The sequence below is a fragment of the Marmota flaviventris genome, chromosome 1, assembly GCF_047511675.1.
Source record: "Marmota flaviventris isolate mMarFla1 chromosome 1, mMarFla1.hap1, whole genome shotgun sequence".
In the NCBI taxonomy this organism is placed as follows: Eukaryota; Metazoa; Chordata; class Mammalia; order Rodentia; family Sciuridae; genus Marmota; species Marmota flaviventris.
Window position 1 is genome coordinate 81,482,935 of NC_092498.1, and position 19,419 is coordinate 81,502,353.

At 36.9% G+C, this 19,419-nt stretch overlaps 1 protein-coding gene across 1 annotated transcript in view; it reads left to right on the plus strand.

Moving 5' to 3' along the window:
* Dnah11 (dynein axonemal heavy chain 11) overlaps nt 1-19,419 on the plus strand; it is a 318,014-nt gene that overhangs the window by 236,624 nt on the left and 61,971 nt on the right. Inside the window, exons 64-65 of the mRNA XM_027932705.3 lie at nt 6,075-6,310; nt 7,493-7,615. Coding sequence (XP_027788506.2) covers nt 6,075-6,310; nt 7,493-7,615 — 359 coding nt within the window. The remainder of the gene's footprint in view (nt 1-6,074; nt 6,311-7,492; nt 7,616-19,419) is intronic.

A 19,419-nucleotide genomic window follows, 5' to 3' on the forward strand; every position in this document is an offset into this window, starting at 1 on the left:
CGGGTACCGCTGTGTAATCTCTCAGTAGCTTCTTTGGCTATGATTAGCAAGTTTAGGCATGGCACGTACCATGTTAGAGAGACCCATTGTCTCTCTGGGTCATACAGGAGTGAGGACACTCTAGCAGTTCAAGCAAATGTGGTATTGACAGCAATATGGGTTGAATATTATGTGGTAACTTCTCCAGTGAGAGTAGCCCCTAAAAGTTGATGAGAATTTCCTTACGTACGGCTAATACAGGCTCTATTAATTGAATGACTCTCAGTATTGGCTGTTGCAGTGTTGGTGAGGTACCTAAGCACTTGCTGTCTGATTAGACACTTGTGTGGGTCCAGGTGCTTTTCAGGGAGAGGAGGAGAAGGATTCACAGCACCACTTTATGGCACTCACACAGTCTTGTCAGCAGTGTGTGGTCAGGCAAGTGTGGGAGCCAATGCAGGGGACACATGTAGGTGAAGAGACAGGAAAAGTTAGGTCATTCATACCTGTTGCTACTGTGGGTGTGACTGTCCAGGAGCGGGACCTCAGCCCCCCACCCACAGCTATGCTCACCTGGGGACAGGGCATAGCCCATGAGCTTTTCTCTGCCTACCCCATTCTTTTCATTGTATCACCCACCAGGATTGAGCTTCACTGGGTCACAGCTGGAGCCAAACACGATTCCTCTCAGCTGAGATCCTGTAGGAGCAAGGGAGACTAGAACTGGGCCCCTCCTATGCAAAGTTTCTCTGACCTTAGGTTATGTGTCTTGTGGGGACAAGGCTACAGCTAATGTTGTGTCTCAGTTCTCAAAACTGTCCCAACAGTCCTCTGTGGGAGGAGGAGCACTGGAGACCCAGTTCTTTCTCTGCCTTGTTAGTAACAAACACCCACACACAGCCCTGGGAGAGGAGTAGCAGGAACCATGTGGGCAACCATGCTTAGTCCCGGTACCTGTACAAAACCACACGTGACTGGCCATGCCCCAGGTTTCAGAGGGCAGGCTCCCAGACCCCCTGGTTCCTGGGAATGGCACCCTCCATTCTCTTCCACATCACAACACCTTTTCCCCACACTCAGCAGGTTTGTATCACAGTTATTGTACCAAGCCAAAAATGGATTGTGAGACAGTCACCCCTGAGCCATCACAGTAGAATGCCTCAAGCTGGGAGTATGAAAGGGTTTCTGACCCTTAAAGCTGTCCAAACTCAGTCAAAGATAGCTCCTGGCTACATCACCCAGGGGGGTCACTAGGAAATGAAGTAAATTCTTTTTTCCCCAAAGCCAGACTACTGTAAAGATTTCTGTCATCGTATCTATTTAGGCTATAAACTAACAAGGGCCCTAAAACTTTCCAACTGTGAGGATTGCCAGCCTCTGCCCTGATAGCAGAAGAAAACCCCCCTCCCTAGCGATGGAGGTAGGACAGCAGTTTCTGGAATATTTTTTCTCTTATTATGCTGATGTCCCAGGTCTCTCAATTCTACAAGGTTTACATTTCTCTACCATTAAATTTCAGTCTTCTGTCATGGTCACTCACCTCACTATGCAACTGTACATCTATTGCCTTGATTCTTTGTGTAAGAGCAAGTGAGTGTTGGGTGCCTCTGTTCAGCTGTCTTGCCTGTCTTTCTCCCTTGAGGATTGTTCAAGACTGCTTTCAGATTACAATTGTAGCATTTCGTACACAGACATAAAAATAATTTACTCTTATGGAATGTTTTCTTTTATATACATAAGCTAAAGCAAAATAAGAGGGGAAGGGGGCAGTGATCAGATATCATAAGGTTAGAGGAATAGAAGACGACTGAGGGGAGGGAAGAGGGATGGGAAAGGGAAGGAAATGAATTCATATGACAAAATTATGCTATGTACATGTATATACATACCACAGTGAATTCCACCTCTATGTATATCCTCAAAGCTCCAATTAAAAATAAGCTAGGCACAGGGGCACATGCTTGTAATCTCGGGAGCTTGGCAGGCTGAGGCAAAATGATCTCAAGTCAAAGACAGCCTCAGCAACTTAGTGAGGCCCTAAGCAACTTAGTGAGACTCTTGTCTCAAAATAAAAATAAAAAGAAGGGCCGGGGATGTGCCTCAGTGGTTAACCCCTGCTTGGTTCAATCCCTGGTACCAAAAAAAAAAAAAAAATAGATAGATGTATAAATAAATAATTTACCCTAAGTTTGAAAACTCAAGCCTACAAGCAAAGTGAAATCACAGATTTGTAATATTTGAAATCATCTCATTTAAGATACTCCTTTTATAAATGAGAAAACTGAGACACAGGAAGTTTAATTAATTTGACTCCAGTTACAGAGAATGAGAAATTAGACTTCATGACTTTCAAATCCCTATTTTCTGTATAATAGTGTCATCTCGATTGATTAAATGGGTTCTTAGGGTACTTATCCAGCTGTTTCTGGTGTACATTTAAAAAATAACCTAACTCCCTCTGTATATTACTGTTCTACATCAGTGATTATGCCTCAGTATTCACACTAGCTGTTTTCATAATATAAGTACACACCGGTGGAATGTTTGCAATTTAAATAAAATCCAGTGTTTTAGGAAAGCTCATTACTAAAGGCATCCCATAATTAATCATTTTCATAGAAAAATACTATTGTGACTATTGTATTTCCTATATCTGTAGTTTAACATTGTTTTTATATTGAAGATTTCTAAAAAGAAATTTGCTTTTTTATTCCCTTTAAGTTTAAGGTTGCTACCACACCATAATGGGCATTCTGCAGATTTTGCCCAGTTCTTGGTACATTGTAAGTTTCAAAACTGTCAGTTTTCTATTTCTTCTCTTACCTTTTTTCTCAGTCTCACGTTCTCTAAGCTTGGTGTTTGCTCAGGTCACCCTTGAAACCATTTCACATAGACAGTGGTCCTCTCTGCATTAACAGTCTCTAGTAAATTATTCTTTTGCTTTCCAAAATTATTAGGAAAATTCACTTGGGACATGAAAACAATTGAATATCACGTTGTCTTTTTACTGCTCTATTGCTTACTTTGGGGCATGTATTGTCAGTATGAACTGATGAATGCTATCAGTCTTTTTACATTGTTTATGCTAGAAATTTGCTTCCAAATTTAGTTTTAAAATTGCTCTTTAATTGTTGGCAAAAACCTCATTTACTATAAGTGTTTATGGAAGGTTTCATATTAATTAATTTGTATTTTCTCATTTACTTAAAATTCCAAATATGGGATTCAGTAAAAAACAAAATTTTGCTCTGAAGGATTATAAAAATAAAAACAATGAAACTGATGGACTTATCCAAATTATCAAAACATTCTAAACATGCGAACAAAGCAAAATGATGATATTTAGATGGTATATGCTAAACCTATATTCACTTTAGCTGTGACAGGCTTGTATTTTACTGTGACTTCACAATTCCCCGGGGAGCCCTTGTCAGTTTTCAGTCATCACAGTGCTCTCTCCTTTCCCTGGAGTACCAATGCACCATGCAGACTGAGACATGGACCCCGAAAATGTGCCCACTCTGAGCATAACTAAACCAAGTGAAGAAAACTACTCCAAATTATATAAATGACATTTCTTTAGAAGACATTGTTTAGAAGACACCTGGAAGAGTCAGGCACAGTGGCACATGCCTATAATCCCAGCTGTTCAGGAGGCTGAGGTAGGGGGATCACAAGTTCAAGACCAGTTCAGGAGGCTGAGGTAGGGAGATCACAAGTTCAAGACCAGTCTAGACAGCTTAGCAGGACCCTGTGTCAAAGTGGGAAGGGCTGGGAATGTAGCTCAGTGGTAGAGTGCTTGCCCAGCATTTATGAGGCCCAGGGTTCAATCCTCAGTACTCAAAAAAAAAAAAAAAAAAAAAAAAAAGAACAAAAGAAAGACTTCTGGAAGAACGTGCTACATAAAACATAATAAATAAATGTGTATCCTTATGTAATCAAGTTGCCATTTCTGAGCTGCTTATCTTCTACTTCTAGATCAGTTGCAGTAAAATAAGACAATCTTATTGTATGAAGGTGTACCAGGGGGGCATAGGAGCTAAAATTATTCATTAATGTTAATATTTAAAATTAAATTTCCCTGGTTATATCCCCAAAGAGGCAAATCATTGTCTTCTCAGCATGTAGGACATTTTCTAGAATTGTACTTGCCTGTAGGTAACTGTCTCCTTTCTGTCTTTGGTTTGTCAGTTTGGCTTGGGTCTCTAAGGGATCCTAATAGTTTGCAAAATACCATAGTCACTTGCTACTTGGTTTTTGTGTGATTTATAAATCTGTAAACCAAGCATGACATTTATTGATGACTTCTTGACATATTTAAGGTAACCTTGGAAGGAACTATTTTATGAAAGAAGAGTCAATTCTTCTTACCACATCCTCAGAAATATGTACATTCAGTATACAGTACTATTTCTATATTAATAATATTCTAAAAATATCAGTTATACCTATATTGTAACAATTTAAAATATTTTGATGAAAAAATGTTTCCATACCAATACTACAAAAGAAAATGTCTTAATTTTTTTTCTAAAACTTTATCACAGTAGTTACAATATTTATGATATTCCTTAAATGTGAGTCACCTCCTTTTAAACTGGAATGGGCTTTATTTCCCCTAGTAGACTGAAATGACCAAAAAAAAAAAGAGGTGCTGGCTATGGTATGCTCTGTGATTTCCTGCACTCTCTTTTGCATAGAGTAGATACTAAAGCAATCCAAGCTATTGACTTTGGGTACAAGCACCATAGGTGCCCACATCTGCTACTCCTTTTATCTTCAGAAGCCAAAGTTATTCAAAGCTACCTATTGCTTTAAGTTGTATTAAGTAGAGGGCTGAAATAAAAACCATGTGTCTTTTGCTAATGGGAGGATGCTTATTCTAAAAGAAGCTAGATTGTTTGTGTCTTTAAGGAAATTACATATTAGGCCAGACAGCAAGACTTTACTCATATCACTAGGAGATTTTTTCCCCCCAATACTGAGGATGGAACTCAGGGCTTTGCATATGCCAGGCATGCTCTCTACCATTGAGCTATATCCCAGCCCTGATTCATTCATATTCAGGGACAGTGGAATATTGTACTCTTTTTCCTATATTGATACAATAACATTGTGTCCCAGCCTTACTGTGGGGGTCCTTTCAGCATTTTATTTGCTCAATCTCTGTGACCAACCAATGAGCCAAACTCCTATGGCTACTACGGCCTCCTCTTCTACCACGGGCAGGGCTGTCATTGCATGGAGGCATGTTTCCATGTTAGCCCCCCTACCAAGCCATGAGGGTGGCTGGCGCCTTATTCCTCTTGCTCATTTTTGTGAAGGAAGATAAGGAGAAAGGAAAATAGAAAAAGAGTGGAGAGGAAGAGATTAGGAAGATAGAAGGGAGATGAAGGAACCTGTTTTAAAGAATGAGGATCATACTTTACAAAACACACACACACACACACACACACACACACACACACACAACCATGATAAGGAATTCATTCATTCATGGAGGAATGTTTTTGCCTACCAAGCCATGGTGCTGGCTCTTTATTCATCTTGCTTATTTTGTTATCTCCAGACAGTGTTTCACAGATGCAAAAGGCACTTAGTAAATGTTTGAGAACTGATGACCAAAAGAAATTTAAAAGAGAAATCATTTGTGTAATGTTGGCTTGCAGACAAAGATGAAATGCCTGAATAAGATACTGTATTTAGGCATTGCTTATGTGGGGAGATTGCTCCATGGGAAATAAATCTCTGATATTCTATCATGCTTCCTAGTGTCTGAATTCCTTCTTGTTAAAATAGCTACAGGTGTAGGTGTAGGGCAAAGTCCCTTTCAGTAGAAGACAAGTAAATGCAGTTAATAAACCATTTAATAAACCCATAGCTCACAGGCTTCTGAGAGGTAAATACTGGGTTGATTAGATCAAATTGAATTTCTTGCTAAGAGTTGCATTTGGATTCTTAGAGTCCACAGTGAATTTGCATGTGTTCCCTTGGAGTCACTTTCTCCAGGTTGGAATCTGTGTTCTTGTCTGTCATACTGAGTCATCTTCCTCCACCTCATTGCCGGCTGATTGAACACAACTTTGACTCTAAAGGTTTCCATCCCGATAACGGAAGGCCTGGATGTGATTGCCATGTTGACGGATGATGCTACAATTGCTGCATGGAATAATGAAGGACTGCCCAATGACAGAATGTCAACCGAAAACGCCACCATCCTAACACACTGCGAGCGCTGGCCCCTGATGATAGATCCCCAGCAACAGGGAATTAAATGGATAAAGAATAAGTATGGAGCTGACCTGAAAGTCACACATTTAGGCCAGAAAGGGTATGTGATTTCTGAAGGGGATTGGCTTTATGTTTAAGTGTTATGTAGTAGTTCTGCTTATTATAAAGTTTTGGCATTTATTAGACCTCTCTACCAATTTAAAATACCATTTGAAATAGTATTTTTAAATACTATTTATTTGCCTGCTCATGTTCTTGTAAAGTACCTCTGTTGAAAAGTCATTGTGAGAGGCAGCATCCAGTTACTTGAAGAAAAATCAGATTGAAGGTTGGAACGAGCATCGTATTTAAGAGGAAAAATATATAAGCGTCTTAAGGGTAAAAATGAAAACATGTGTTATATTCCTTCTCTCTAGAGTGTTTGGTATATAGCATATGGTAAGACAAAAATTGCCAACTACACCTGTAGAATGATATTTAGAATTTTTTAGTCCTAAATATATCCTTTGCCGCTAGTAGGATCATACACAGTGCCAACATCGGATTCCTTACTTCTTAGTTTCATATTTCACTTGGGAGAACTGAACCTACTCTAAGACATTCTGCCACTGGAGCCTCATGGCTGTACTGTCTGATAAGGAGAATGCTGTCTTATCCATAGTTAGTCTTCAGTTAATGTTGAATAAATTATTATTTGGGGGGTTGTACTTTTTGACTTACTAATATTTCCTTTAACCCCTACCATCATCTTTTCACATACAAAGTGAAACAAGGAATTTTTATAGTTGTACAGTTAAATATGTTCCTTGCTTATCTGAATATATGGAGAGAATCATTTGGGGGGTCAGGAGACTTTTCTGGGAGAATGGAAATGAGAGGAAACAATAGTTCACCATTATATATGGCTGAACATAATGGTGTAAAATGTAAAGTCTTGATGAAATCTCAGGGCACTTGACAGATTAGAACTGTTAATTTAAAAGGGATCCATCCAAGGAATTCAAATTTACAATATTTGGGTCATTTATACTTTTTTCAGCCATTGGTGAAAGGCAACAAATTTACACTTGGAAAATAGGACTATAAAATTCATTTTAAAATCTGATCTCTGTTTTTTGTGTAATATAGTTTGAGAAGAATACTACTTTATAACAGATTTCTCAAAGTTGGTTTTCCCAATTAAAATAACTACCTTAAATAAAATTTATCATAGAAATGCTTTTTGGACAATTTCTCTGTGCTTATTTACATTTTATCATCTCAATCCTGATTGAATTGTAAGGTTTTTGAATGCCATTGAGACTGCATTGGCCTTTGGTGACATCATCTTAGTGGAAAACCTTGAGGAAACAATAGATCCAGTCCTTGACCCCCTGCTTGGCAGGAACACAATTAAAAAAGGAAAGTAAGTATTATTGAATTTTTAAGACATAACTTGTGCTTATGAGCTTGATGCATCTATTTCTTAGCCTTATATTTGGGCACAATCTACTGGGATGCTCTCGGTGATGTTTCTGAGTTTCCATTCCCTGCCACCTACATTCCAAGACCAAACCAACCTCAACACATCTCACACTCTACCAGACTGTGTATTTGATGGAGTTAGATTCTTTTTACCCAATTCCTGACTTAGAGATCAAAAAACTACTGTCACTGATTTGGGAACAGTTGCCTGTTTTTTAGTTTCATGTTTCTTCAGTTCAATAATTTGGAAAACACCTTCAGTATGTTTGTTTAGTATCTGCCCCATATCACTTGTACTTTTACTTACTTAATATTTTTCTTTAAATAGGATTTTAGTAATCACTGTTTCTTTAAGCCAGCCTGTACCTAGTAATAGTATCCATGAAATGATGGGTTTACTGTCCAAATTCTGTTTTATCCTAATATAATTCCAAAATATAACCATTCAAAAAATGCATTTGTAACTGGATCCCAGCATCATCCCCCTTACTAGCAGTGATGAGTTATCAATAACAGGGAAACACCCCACCTCACTCAGTGAGCTACATAAGGCAGTAAGCTGCCATTCCCCCAGGATGCTACATATTCTAGAACATTTTCCCAGGGGCATTGGAGACATTTCCAAGAAGTCATTGTGTCACTTTTCTATAAATGGGTGAAAGGTCAGATGCAGCAATTAGTCTCTAATCAAGCCAGAGTGGGCCTAGAGGAGACCTGCATTCCAAAGGCTCCTGGTGCCTCTTCAGTCAAGAAATCAACAGTCACTAAACTTACTTCATTGAATTTCCTACTGTTTTTTTTTTCTTTGTTTTGTTTTTCTTTCACAGAGGTATAATTTTAAAACGTCCCCAAACTCATTCTTTAACACCCACTCTCTGCCTCTAAGCTATCTCTCTCTTTTTTATCCCTAGCTTATTCCTGTCAACTTAAAGTGGAAATGGGCCCACTTAGGGGCGACTAACTTCTTATTCTCTACCCTGTTAGTAGGTTATTTATTATACAACTCAACAAGTTGATCCATTTAGAGTGACTGACAACTTGTAATTGTTTAATAAACCAAAATTTACCCAGATATGCATTTAGAACAATCTAATAAGCCACTTGACAAACTGTAACTTTTAACATTAATATAATTGTAGCTGTGTCTGATGTGTTAAAAATAAAGTGTAAAATCTTGAATGTCACTAACGTGAAATCCATGTTATTAAGGCGCTAACTCTATTATGAAGAACTTAAATTTTTGTCTGTGAAATAACGTATTCTCTGAGTCTTCACTTCAGCTTCCAATGGCACAATTTAGGTGTAGGAAATGTTATGATTCTCCCTCACAAATATATTTGAAATTTCCAAAATGTCATGATTTTACCTCAGTATGAATGTAATTAAGTATCAGTGAGGATTCCAGAGACCTTTGATTCCAGAGACTCTTAAAGAGTTTACAAGGAGCAACAAGTCTTTACCATTAAATGTCAGTTCAGCACAATTTATTCCAAAATAATACTATTACTGAATGTGCACTCTGTCTAGGACCTTCTAGAACTGATCTTACCATTCCAGATTTTTTTTTAAGGGAATGAAAATTTAAGATGCTCTGTAAGAATATAACAAGTGATAACTATTGCATGAAGTTTCTACTTCAACAAGCCTGACTACTCAACTCTTACATGTAAGAACAACCACTTGTTTGAAAGTGAATTTTAACTTCATATCTCTAGTTTTTCCTACTTCCCTCTTGGGCAGATGATTTTAATTTTTTACTTAGAGACTCAAGTAGTGAGTGCAGTCCTTATATATCCTGTGAGTTATTGAATGAAACTTCTCTGAGTACTGTTATTTGTCAGGCACTGTACTGGAGGTTGCAGATTCAAAATGTGATCACGTACAGATCCTTCCCTTAGGAAGCCACACTTCCTTGGTTGTAGGCAAACCTGTAAATACAAGAAGTGCGGTGCCATTGGCGTGATGATAGAAGTTCATGTGGCAGAGAGGCATGAGCTCCCAATAGAAACTTGAAAAGGCTCTATGAAAAATTGTACATTTGATTACTGTTATATCTAATGCAAGTCTCGAAAGATCAGCAGGCATTTTTCAGGTATATGGAGAACCCTGATGCCAAATAGCCAAACAGATGAAACAGCCAACAGTTTTGAAGAACAGCAAATGAAATTCAGTAGGATGGAGAGTCTGTGTTTGGGGGTAATAAGGTAACAGGGACTGGGTGAGAAGATACTGGAGACATAAGCAGGGCCACTAAAGTGGACTTCTTTTTTGACCCAAAGGTTGGCCTTTTCCTGTAGGTGGATAATTTTTTCCTGCACCCAAACCCATTCAAGGGGCCAGTCTCTATCAGTTACAGTAGTTGACAAAATCGGTTGTTTTCCACTGAAGAACAGTGCCTCTCTGAATTCTCCATATTTTCATTAAGAACCCTGAGGGGAAGTCAGTGGAGAAACTAATGAAGATTCCTGAGCACACTAGAAGTGACGTGACCAGAATTGCATTTGTGAAGGTCACATAGTTAGCAATGCGAAGTATTAACAGAAGGAGCCTGGACCTAAAGCCAGAGTCTAGCTAGCAAGTAATTGCAGTTACTCAGCTGAGACATAATCAGAGCCTAACCAAGGGCAGTGGCAGTGAGATGGAGATAGGAGGACCAACCAAAGTCAATGTCAACTCTTGGTTATTTGTTATTATTGGAAACAGGGGCGGGGGGTGGGGGAGGAATCATGGGTGATTTCCAGCCTTTAAGCAAGTAGATGATGATATGATTCACAGAGAGATGCCATACAAATAGGAGTAAGTGTGGAAAGAGAGGCAGTGAGTTCTCTTACTGGACAGATGTCCTTTTTGTTTTTTAAACACATTCTCAAAGAAAAGTCTAAGCAGTTGGATATGTGAGTCCAGAGCTTACGAAGGATATCTTAGCTGAACAAGTAGACTGGAGACAGCCATTTAGAGAAGTAGGTAGGCAGTGGGTAACAAGCCTGGCTACTCAACTTTTACATGTAGGAACAACCACTTGTCTGAAAGTGAATTTTAACTTCATGTCTCCAGTTTTTCCCACTCCCTCTTGGGCAGATGATTATAATTTCTTAGAGACTCTGGTTGTGAGCGGAGTTCTTACGTATCCTGTTAATCATTGAAGGAACCTTCTCTGAGTACTATTGTATGTCAGGCACTGTACTGGAGGTTGCTGAAGGAGTAGGTAGGTGCGATTGTCCAGGGAGATTGTATACACTCAGAAGATCAGAGCGTACCCTTGCTTCAGGTGAGACACACGGGCTGAGAGAGCTTAGCCGACGTCTGTTGGGATGCCCCTTGACTATACGAAGTGTAGTTATGTGGAGACTTGGTTTCTCAGCCAGCTCATCCAAGTTAATGGGCCACTGCCATCTTTCAGTAGACTTTCTGTGAGTGCCTCTTGCCAAATTAACACTCACTCCTCTACTTCTTTGATTCATTTTCCTCCTAAATCTTGTTCACCTTCCCATCCATGTTTTGAAATCCATGTTTATGTCCACACCTTCCTGTGTCATCCAGGCCTTTCATGTGCTCATACTGATGGAGCAGTCGCTTTGTTGCCTTTCCCTGCTCACTTGTCACCAACCCAGAGCATGGCTAAAATAACACCTCTTCTATCATCCCTGCCCCGCTCCTGAACTCACTAAGAATCCTCTTTAGCCAGTTGCATTGAATTGCACTGAAGATGCCTACCTATCTGTTACTTCTGCCTTTCCTTCCACCCACCTGTGTTTCACTGCTTCTTCACCCAGATCATCTCCCCTGCCGTGGTGTGCTTTTTCACTTACCTCTTTTCCCCCGCAAATCCCAGGTCCACTTTATTCTAGATTTTACTGCTATTTAATCAATAGCAGTTAGGTGTTACATGGAATTTAAAGTTTCTATTTTTAATGCTGCCCACACATAGCACATTCTGTTGTATGTCATCCTGCCTTTTTCGTTGTTCTCCTTACAGTATGTTTTGTTTTCCACTCTTGCATAGTCTTAATTCATTAAAAGTTCTCTGTAGACAGTTGCCGTGGCATACGCCTGACATCCCAGCAGCTTGGGAGTCTGGAGGCAGGAGAATCTCCAGTTCAAAGCCAGTCTCAGTAACTGAGCGAGACCCCAGCAACTTAGTGAGACACTGTCTCTAAATAAAATATAAAAAGGGGATGTGGCTCAGTTCTTGAGTGCCTCTGGGTTCAATTCCTAGCACCAAAAAAAAAAAAAAAAAAAGTTCTCTCTGAACAAGTTATATACTATATATAGGCTTTAAAAAAGATGATTAACAAAAAAATGGAACAATAATAATATAGACTTTTATTTTTTACTATGACAGATTGATATAAGAATCTTGAAAATTAAATAAATTAGTTAAAGCATTTAAAACACCTTTTGAAACATATTACTGGGTTGCCAAAAAAGGGGGGAAAAAGAACTCCAAAGCTGATTCTCCTGTAGATAACTGCTAAAACCTGATAATCCTTGTCTTCTGTGTTATGAGTGTACAGGGTTTGGATAAGTCTGAGGCCTACAGCTTAATACAGAATCTCTTAGAAGACTACCCATCCTCTCTATAGATTCCTGTATAAAGCCACACCTTCTGTGTAGTGGTAGGTTTCCTTTAAAGTAATAAACAAAACCCAGTGCTATATCAAGGAAATTTTGCTTTGGCACTGGGAAGAGGTGAAAAACATATCCCCTGTGATTTCTTAACCAGAAACTGTTTCTTTTATGAGTGTTCAAAATGCATTTTTACCATTTGATTGCCCTAAAACCCTTATTCCAATAATTTATTTTAAAGTGGCCTTGGGTTATTTATGCCTAGTAAATTGGACAGAAGCAAAGGAAAATCCAGAGTCCAGTTAGCAAATAATTGCAGTTACTCAGTTGAGACATGTGTGGATGGGAATAATAGCATAAATTCAGACCTTAGAAAATTGCCAAAGTTATAATTCCAAAGAACATGAGCTCATGAGCAAAAATCACAAAACACGCAAGGAAATGAGGCACCGTGAGCAAGAACTAATAGAATAGAATCCTAATCTTGTTGGATTATAATGTTACCTTATTTTATAATTTTATTATTAATAAGAATGTGCTTATTTTTTATTTTTGGTACCTCTTGTGTGAATTGTCTGTTTTTAACTTTTGTTGTTAAAAAAATCTAATTTTTCCATTAGATTTCTCATCACTTTTTCTCTTCCACTTATACTTTTTCTTTTTTTCTAGCATTATTTTGAATCCATTCTTTCCATAATATGTATCTTTCCACAGGATTCCACAAAGGTAAGAAGGTATGATCAATGTGAGGGATATGTGTATTTTCACAAGTGTTTTAGGATTTTAGATGAGTCTTATGTATCAGTTTACGGTTGTTAAAAACTAGCATTGAGGTAGAAGTACGAAGACGAAACTTAGTTCAAACCTTATTCTGCTATGTTGTAGTTTGGTGATTTGGAGTAAGTTTATGTTTTTCTGTGTTTATTTTTTTATCTGGTGAGAAAAAATACAGAGAGCGTATAGGTACATAAACATACTAAAAATATTCATAGGTGTTCAGTATATATTATCTGCCTTGAATAACTAACCAATGATAAATCCAATATATATTGGTGATTACGAGTATGAACCAGATGGTAAACCAGAGCTCTTGAGGTAAACATTGTCTTTTGGAAATGAGAAGTGTGAATAAAACATGAATGTAGTCATGAAGCAGATCAGCAGTTCAGGTTAAGGGAGAGAAGAAGGAAGGAATCAGTCATATCCTGGTATCTTAAGTTACCCCTAGAAGAGTAGAGATCTTTGATTTTGCTTTTAAAATTTCATTATTTTAATATGGATTCTATAATATACATGATATGTAAAACTTTTGAAGCATAATAATAGACCTGTATCTAGCATTCAAATTACCAGTATTTATCCACATTTTTTATTACTACATTATAACTGTAATGATGGGATTTGTTGTCACATATTCATACATGCTCACTGCACATAGTATAATTTGGCCAGTGTCACCCCCCAGCACTTCCCACCTCCCTCCTCACCTTCCACCCCTTGGTCCCTTTCCCCTGCTGATCTTCTTTTGATTTCCATGAGATCCACCTCCACCTTTCCTTTCCTTTGGCCTCTCTAGTTTCCACATACGAAAGAAAACATAAGACCCTTGACCTCCTGAGTTTGACTTATTTCACTTAACATAATGGTCTCTAGTTCCATCCATTTTTCTGCAAATGACATAATTTCATATTTTTTATGGTTGGATAAAACTCCATTGTGTGTATATATGCCACATTTTCTTTATCCATTCATCCATTGATGGACATGATGGACACCTTGGCTGATTTCATAGTTTGGCTTGTGAATTGTATTGCTGTAAGCATGGATATGCATGTATCTCTGTAGTGATGACTTTAATTCTTCAGGATAAATACTGAGGAGTGGGATAGCTGGGTCACATGATGGTTCCATGCCTAGTGTTTTGAGGAGCCTCCATACAGATTTCCATAGTGGTTGTACATAGTGGTTTACAATCCCATCAACAGTGCAAAATCTGTCCTTTTTCTCCTTGTCCTCTCCAGCATTTATTATTATTTGAATTCTTGTTGACTGCCATTCTGACAGGTGTGATATAAAAATCTCACTGTTGTTTTGTGGTATCAGTATTTTTAAGCCACTTTTGTGCTCCTTTCCTTTCCTATTCTGCCTCCTTTTCCAAAGGTAATCAAGATTCTGAATTTTTCTCATCACCTCATTAACTTATTTAAAATAGTTTTATTGTATATGTGTATATTCCTAAACAATATATTGTTTACCTTTGATTAAGACTTTATAAAAATTTCATCATACTGTATATAGTTTAAAGGGACTTTATTTTTTTTACTCAATATTGTTTATAAAATTTATATTATTGGTTTTAGCTCTAGTACTTTTTTCTTATTATTTATCTACCTATTTATTGTATTTATTTATTTTACTTACTTAACATATTTATTTTGGTAAGGTTGGAACCCAGAGCCTTGCAAATACTAAGAATGTGCTCTACTACTGAGCTATACCCAAGTTTCTAAATTTTTATTATTATTCAATGGGTGTGACTATTACTATATTTATTTAAAGTTCTTATAAAGAAAGTTTAGGTTATTTGCACTTTTTTTGCTGTTAGAGGCTATGCAGCTATGAATGTTGCTGGATATTCATGCACACATCTACAAACACTCACAGCAAACACTCTTCAGAGTTTGTGCTCTGACTGTTATAGTGGGTTGTAGAGTATATGCATAAACTGCTTTCAAAGTTAATGTTGAATAGTTTTCTAAAGTGTTTACAAGTTCATTTGCTTATCAGTGCTGTATAAAAGTTTTGGAGTCTTTCAAAAAAACTGAGTTAGAAACTTTCACTCTTGAGCCAACTTCTTAAGTACTTTTTTAAATTTTTAGATATACATGACAGTAAACTATCTTTTGACATATATACATGGAGTATAAATTATTCTAATTAGAATCCCATTCTTGCAGTTATACATGATGTGGAGTTTACTGGTCATGTATTCATATATGAACATAGGAAAATTATGTCTGATTCATCCTACTGTCTTTCCTTTTCCCACCCTTTCTTCCCTTCACTCTCCTTTGTCTAACTCACTGAACTTCTATTCTTCCTTCCCCCACTTATTGTGTGTTAGTATACACATATCAGACATTCTGCCTTTGGTCTGGGGGGATTGGCTTATTTCACTTAGCATGATAGTCTCCAGTTTCATTCATGTCCTGGTAATATGCCATAATTTCATTCTTCTTTATGGTTGAGTAATATTCCATCATGTATGTAAGTATGTATGTATGTATGAATATATATGAAAAAATATATCACATTTTCTTTATTCATCTGTTGAAGGGCAACTAGGTTGTTCCATAGCTTAGATATTATGAATTGACCTGCTATAACATTGATATGGCTGCATCGCTGTAGTATGCTCATTTTAAGTCCTTTGGATATATACCAGAGTGAGATAACTGGGTCAAATGGTGGTTCCATTCCAAGTTTTCTAAGGAATCTCCATACTGCTTTCCATAGTGGTTGAACCAATTTGCAGTCCCACCAGCAATATGCGAGTATACCTTTTTCCTCACATCTTCATTAATATTTATTGAAGAATACTTGTATTCTTGATAATTGTGATTTTGACTCAAGTGAGATAGGATCTCAGTGTAGTTTTAATTTGTATTTCTCTAATTGCTAAAGATGTTGAACAATTTTTCATATACTTGTTGACTATTCATGTTTCTTCTTCTGTGAAGTGCCTGTTTAGTTTCTTAGCCCATTTGTTGATTGGGTTATTTGTTTCTTTTTTTTTTTTTTTTTTTTTTTGAGTTCTTTGTATATCCTGGAGATTAATGCTTGATCTGAGGTGCAGGTGGCAAAGATTTTCTCTCATTTTGTAGGCTCTCTGTTCACGTTCTTTGTTGTTTCCTTTGCTATGAAGGAGCTTTTTAGTTGGATACCATCCCATTTATTAATTGTTAATTTTACTTCTTGTGCCCTTAGGAGCCTTGTTGAGGAAGCCAGTTCTTAAGCCAACATATTGGAGAGTTGGGCCTATAAAACTTCTAGAACTTATAAACAAATTCAGCAAAGTAACAGGATATAAAATTTTTAACACCCATAAATCAATTGTGCTCCTATACACCAATATGAATCAGCTGAAAGAGAAATTAGAAAAACTATCCCATTCATAATAGCCTTAAAAATAAATAAATTTATAAATAAATAAATTAATTAAATACTTGGGAATCAGTCTAACAAAAGAAGCAAAAGACCTCTTCAGCTATTTTTATAATCCAAAAGATTTTTGTATTTAATACTACTAGTTGCCTCTTCCTGTGAACCATTTCCACCTCCTGCTTTGGTTTTTCTACTCCTATTTTTGAGTGAAAAGTTTGAGGACACTGTATTTTCTTTCTTGTTTGCTTCCTTTCCTTTCCCTTCTCATCTTGTCCCTCTGATCCCCTCCTTCCTTTCCTGGACTGGAGATTGAACCCAGAGGTGCTCTACTAATGAGCTACATCCCCAGCCCTTTTTATTCTTTATTTTTAGACAGGATCTCACTGATTTGCCTAGGCTGGCCTTAAACTTGTGATCCTCCTGTCTCAGCCTTCTGAGTAGCTGGGAAAGGACATTATGTTTGCGTGGGGAGGGAAAAAAAAAAGTTTGGTTCATAAAAACCTAAGAAGTACTTTGAAAAATTTTTGATATTTTAATAATTATATTGTTTTACCTGACAAGATGTATGTTTAAAACAAAGTAAAAGCTTTCTTGTTCCTCCATTTAACTCTTTTAAAAAATAAAAAACTTGAAAAAATTTGTATGTATGCAAACTGGAAGAGAGAAGGAACAAATAGGACTAGATTGGTAGAAATAGGGATTTTTTTCTTTAATACAATAAATGAAAACTGAGAGAAAATGAGAAAATGTTGATATGCTTTATTTAACAGAGACATCCATTTGCAATGTGGTAACAGGAACAGAAAAATTTTGACTTTGGGCTGGGGATGTGGCTCAAGCGGTAGCGCGCTCACCTGGCATGCGTGCAGCCCGGGTTCGATCCTCAGCACCACATACAAACAAAGATGTTGTGTCCGCCGATAACTAAAAAATAAAATATTTAAAAAAAAAAAAAAAGAAAAATTTTGACGTTACCTTGATCACATTCCAAATTAATCCACGTGTTGGAACATTTTTCAGTGTAACCTCTGATCTCCAATGTTGAACATTTTACTTTGATTTTGCATCCTCTTTTATTTCTCTACTACTCTATACAATTACCTATGAGGATACCAGCACGTTTTCCTTTGTATTAAAAAAGATAAGAAACTATTGAAAGCAGAAAAAGAGGGAAGGACAGCCACACAGATTGCCAAGTAGATAAATTCACCTAGAGTGATTGCCTTTGTCATTCTCATCAAATGCAGGTGGGACAACACACATATTCATGAACCCACTGGAAAGTCACATCCCTCAGAAAGTTTTCAACTATTAATAGTGTTTTCATTTATTTCAGTTGTTTGTTTTGGGGGCCTTTTCAAACCACTGTTAGTTTATTCTTCCTAATAATGAATGTCTGAGAAATGCTTGTGATAGATACAGCGTAGTCCAAAAGTTGAAGTTCATTAATAATTGGAATGTTGTGGAGTATGAAGTAATGAATACTAATTACTCCTTTCATGTCTGACAGCTCCCTATGGACCAATACATCAGCCCAGACTTTAATTTGGTTCGAGTAATGGTTTCATCAATAGCACATTAAATCTGTGTTTGAGAAGATACACAGTTGAACCTGACCCACACAGTAGATACCTCTGTTACAAAATGGCCAGAGGCTGACAACAGCTGGGTAATTACAAATAATTAAATCCACCAAACTCCAGACAATCCTAATTTTAAATAAAATATCTTATCATATCAATTGACAGAAAACATATCTGGGAAGATTTATCAATATGTACTTTTTCCAAAGCAAATTTACTAGTTTACATGTTAGAGAAGTGCTGATCTATGAGGCATCTTTATAAAACTATCTCTCTTCAATCTTGCAAATCTCCCCAAATATTACTAAAGTCATTTTCAATCTTTAATCTTAACTGCAATAACCTTACCTCAAGATGAATTTCACTAGTTTCCGGGAATATTAATAATTTTAAAAAGATATTTTCAAACTGTCTTTAATGTTCCCATAATTGCTCTTTGAACAATGGTCTTTAAATAGTATGTCCTAGAAAGATACTTAAAATTGACCAGTAGAAATATTAGCTATTTTATATCAGTTTTCATTTTCATAGAAATAATACAGTAAAAAGGAGACAACACTTTACATTTATTTTAAAATGATTAGTTTTCCTGAAAGTTGTGTTAAGATGAGTAAGAAGAATTGCTTTGAGTGAACAAGTTTCCAGTTTGTTAAATATTACCATGTTGCTGTTGTTGGGGTTGATGTTATAGGATTTGACGATTGATTGTGAATCTGTTTGAATTAGGTCTTGAGTAGGACTAAAGATAGAACAAGTTAAGTTAAATCCCACACTGTGGTGGGATGCCCTGTCTGTCTTGAACTGGAAACTTAGGAAGTTAAAATCAACTCCAGAGATATATAGTTCTCTCATTATGTCCCTTTGGATAAGAATAGTTTCATTTGTAAGTTTGTTTGTGTCCATGTATAATCGAAGTTAGCATTCTAGTCTCTCCTACTTCTAAATTAAAAATAAAGTTTTATTGCCAAAAGAATAAATAAACCAACAGCCTTTCTATTGCTAAATTCAGTCCAGGTTTTTTGTTTGTTTGTTGTTTTTAAGTGTGACATTCAGGATTTACAGATAGTGCATTCTCACACTCACAGTGGTCTTTCCAGTAATTGTTAGACTTCATCTGAAAATAAATACCAACCCAGCTTGCAGGTAAAGAACCTTGGAATTTTTTCTTCAAAAAAAGCAATCTTTGAACAATAACATCAATGGAACCAGAATTTCTTTTGGTACCAAACTACGTATTTAAATACAGTTGTAGTGAAGTGTGTGTGCCCGTGCACCTGTGAGTATCTAAAGGGAAGTAATTTGATTTTCTTTTTCTGCTCTCCTTTCCTCTCTACAATGTTCTCTGGAGTTCTGAAACATCAATCTTATTTTTTTTTTCTTTTTAAAATTCTAATTGAAGTTTGCTTTTATCTTAGAGGGACATGTTGGTTAT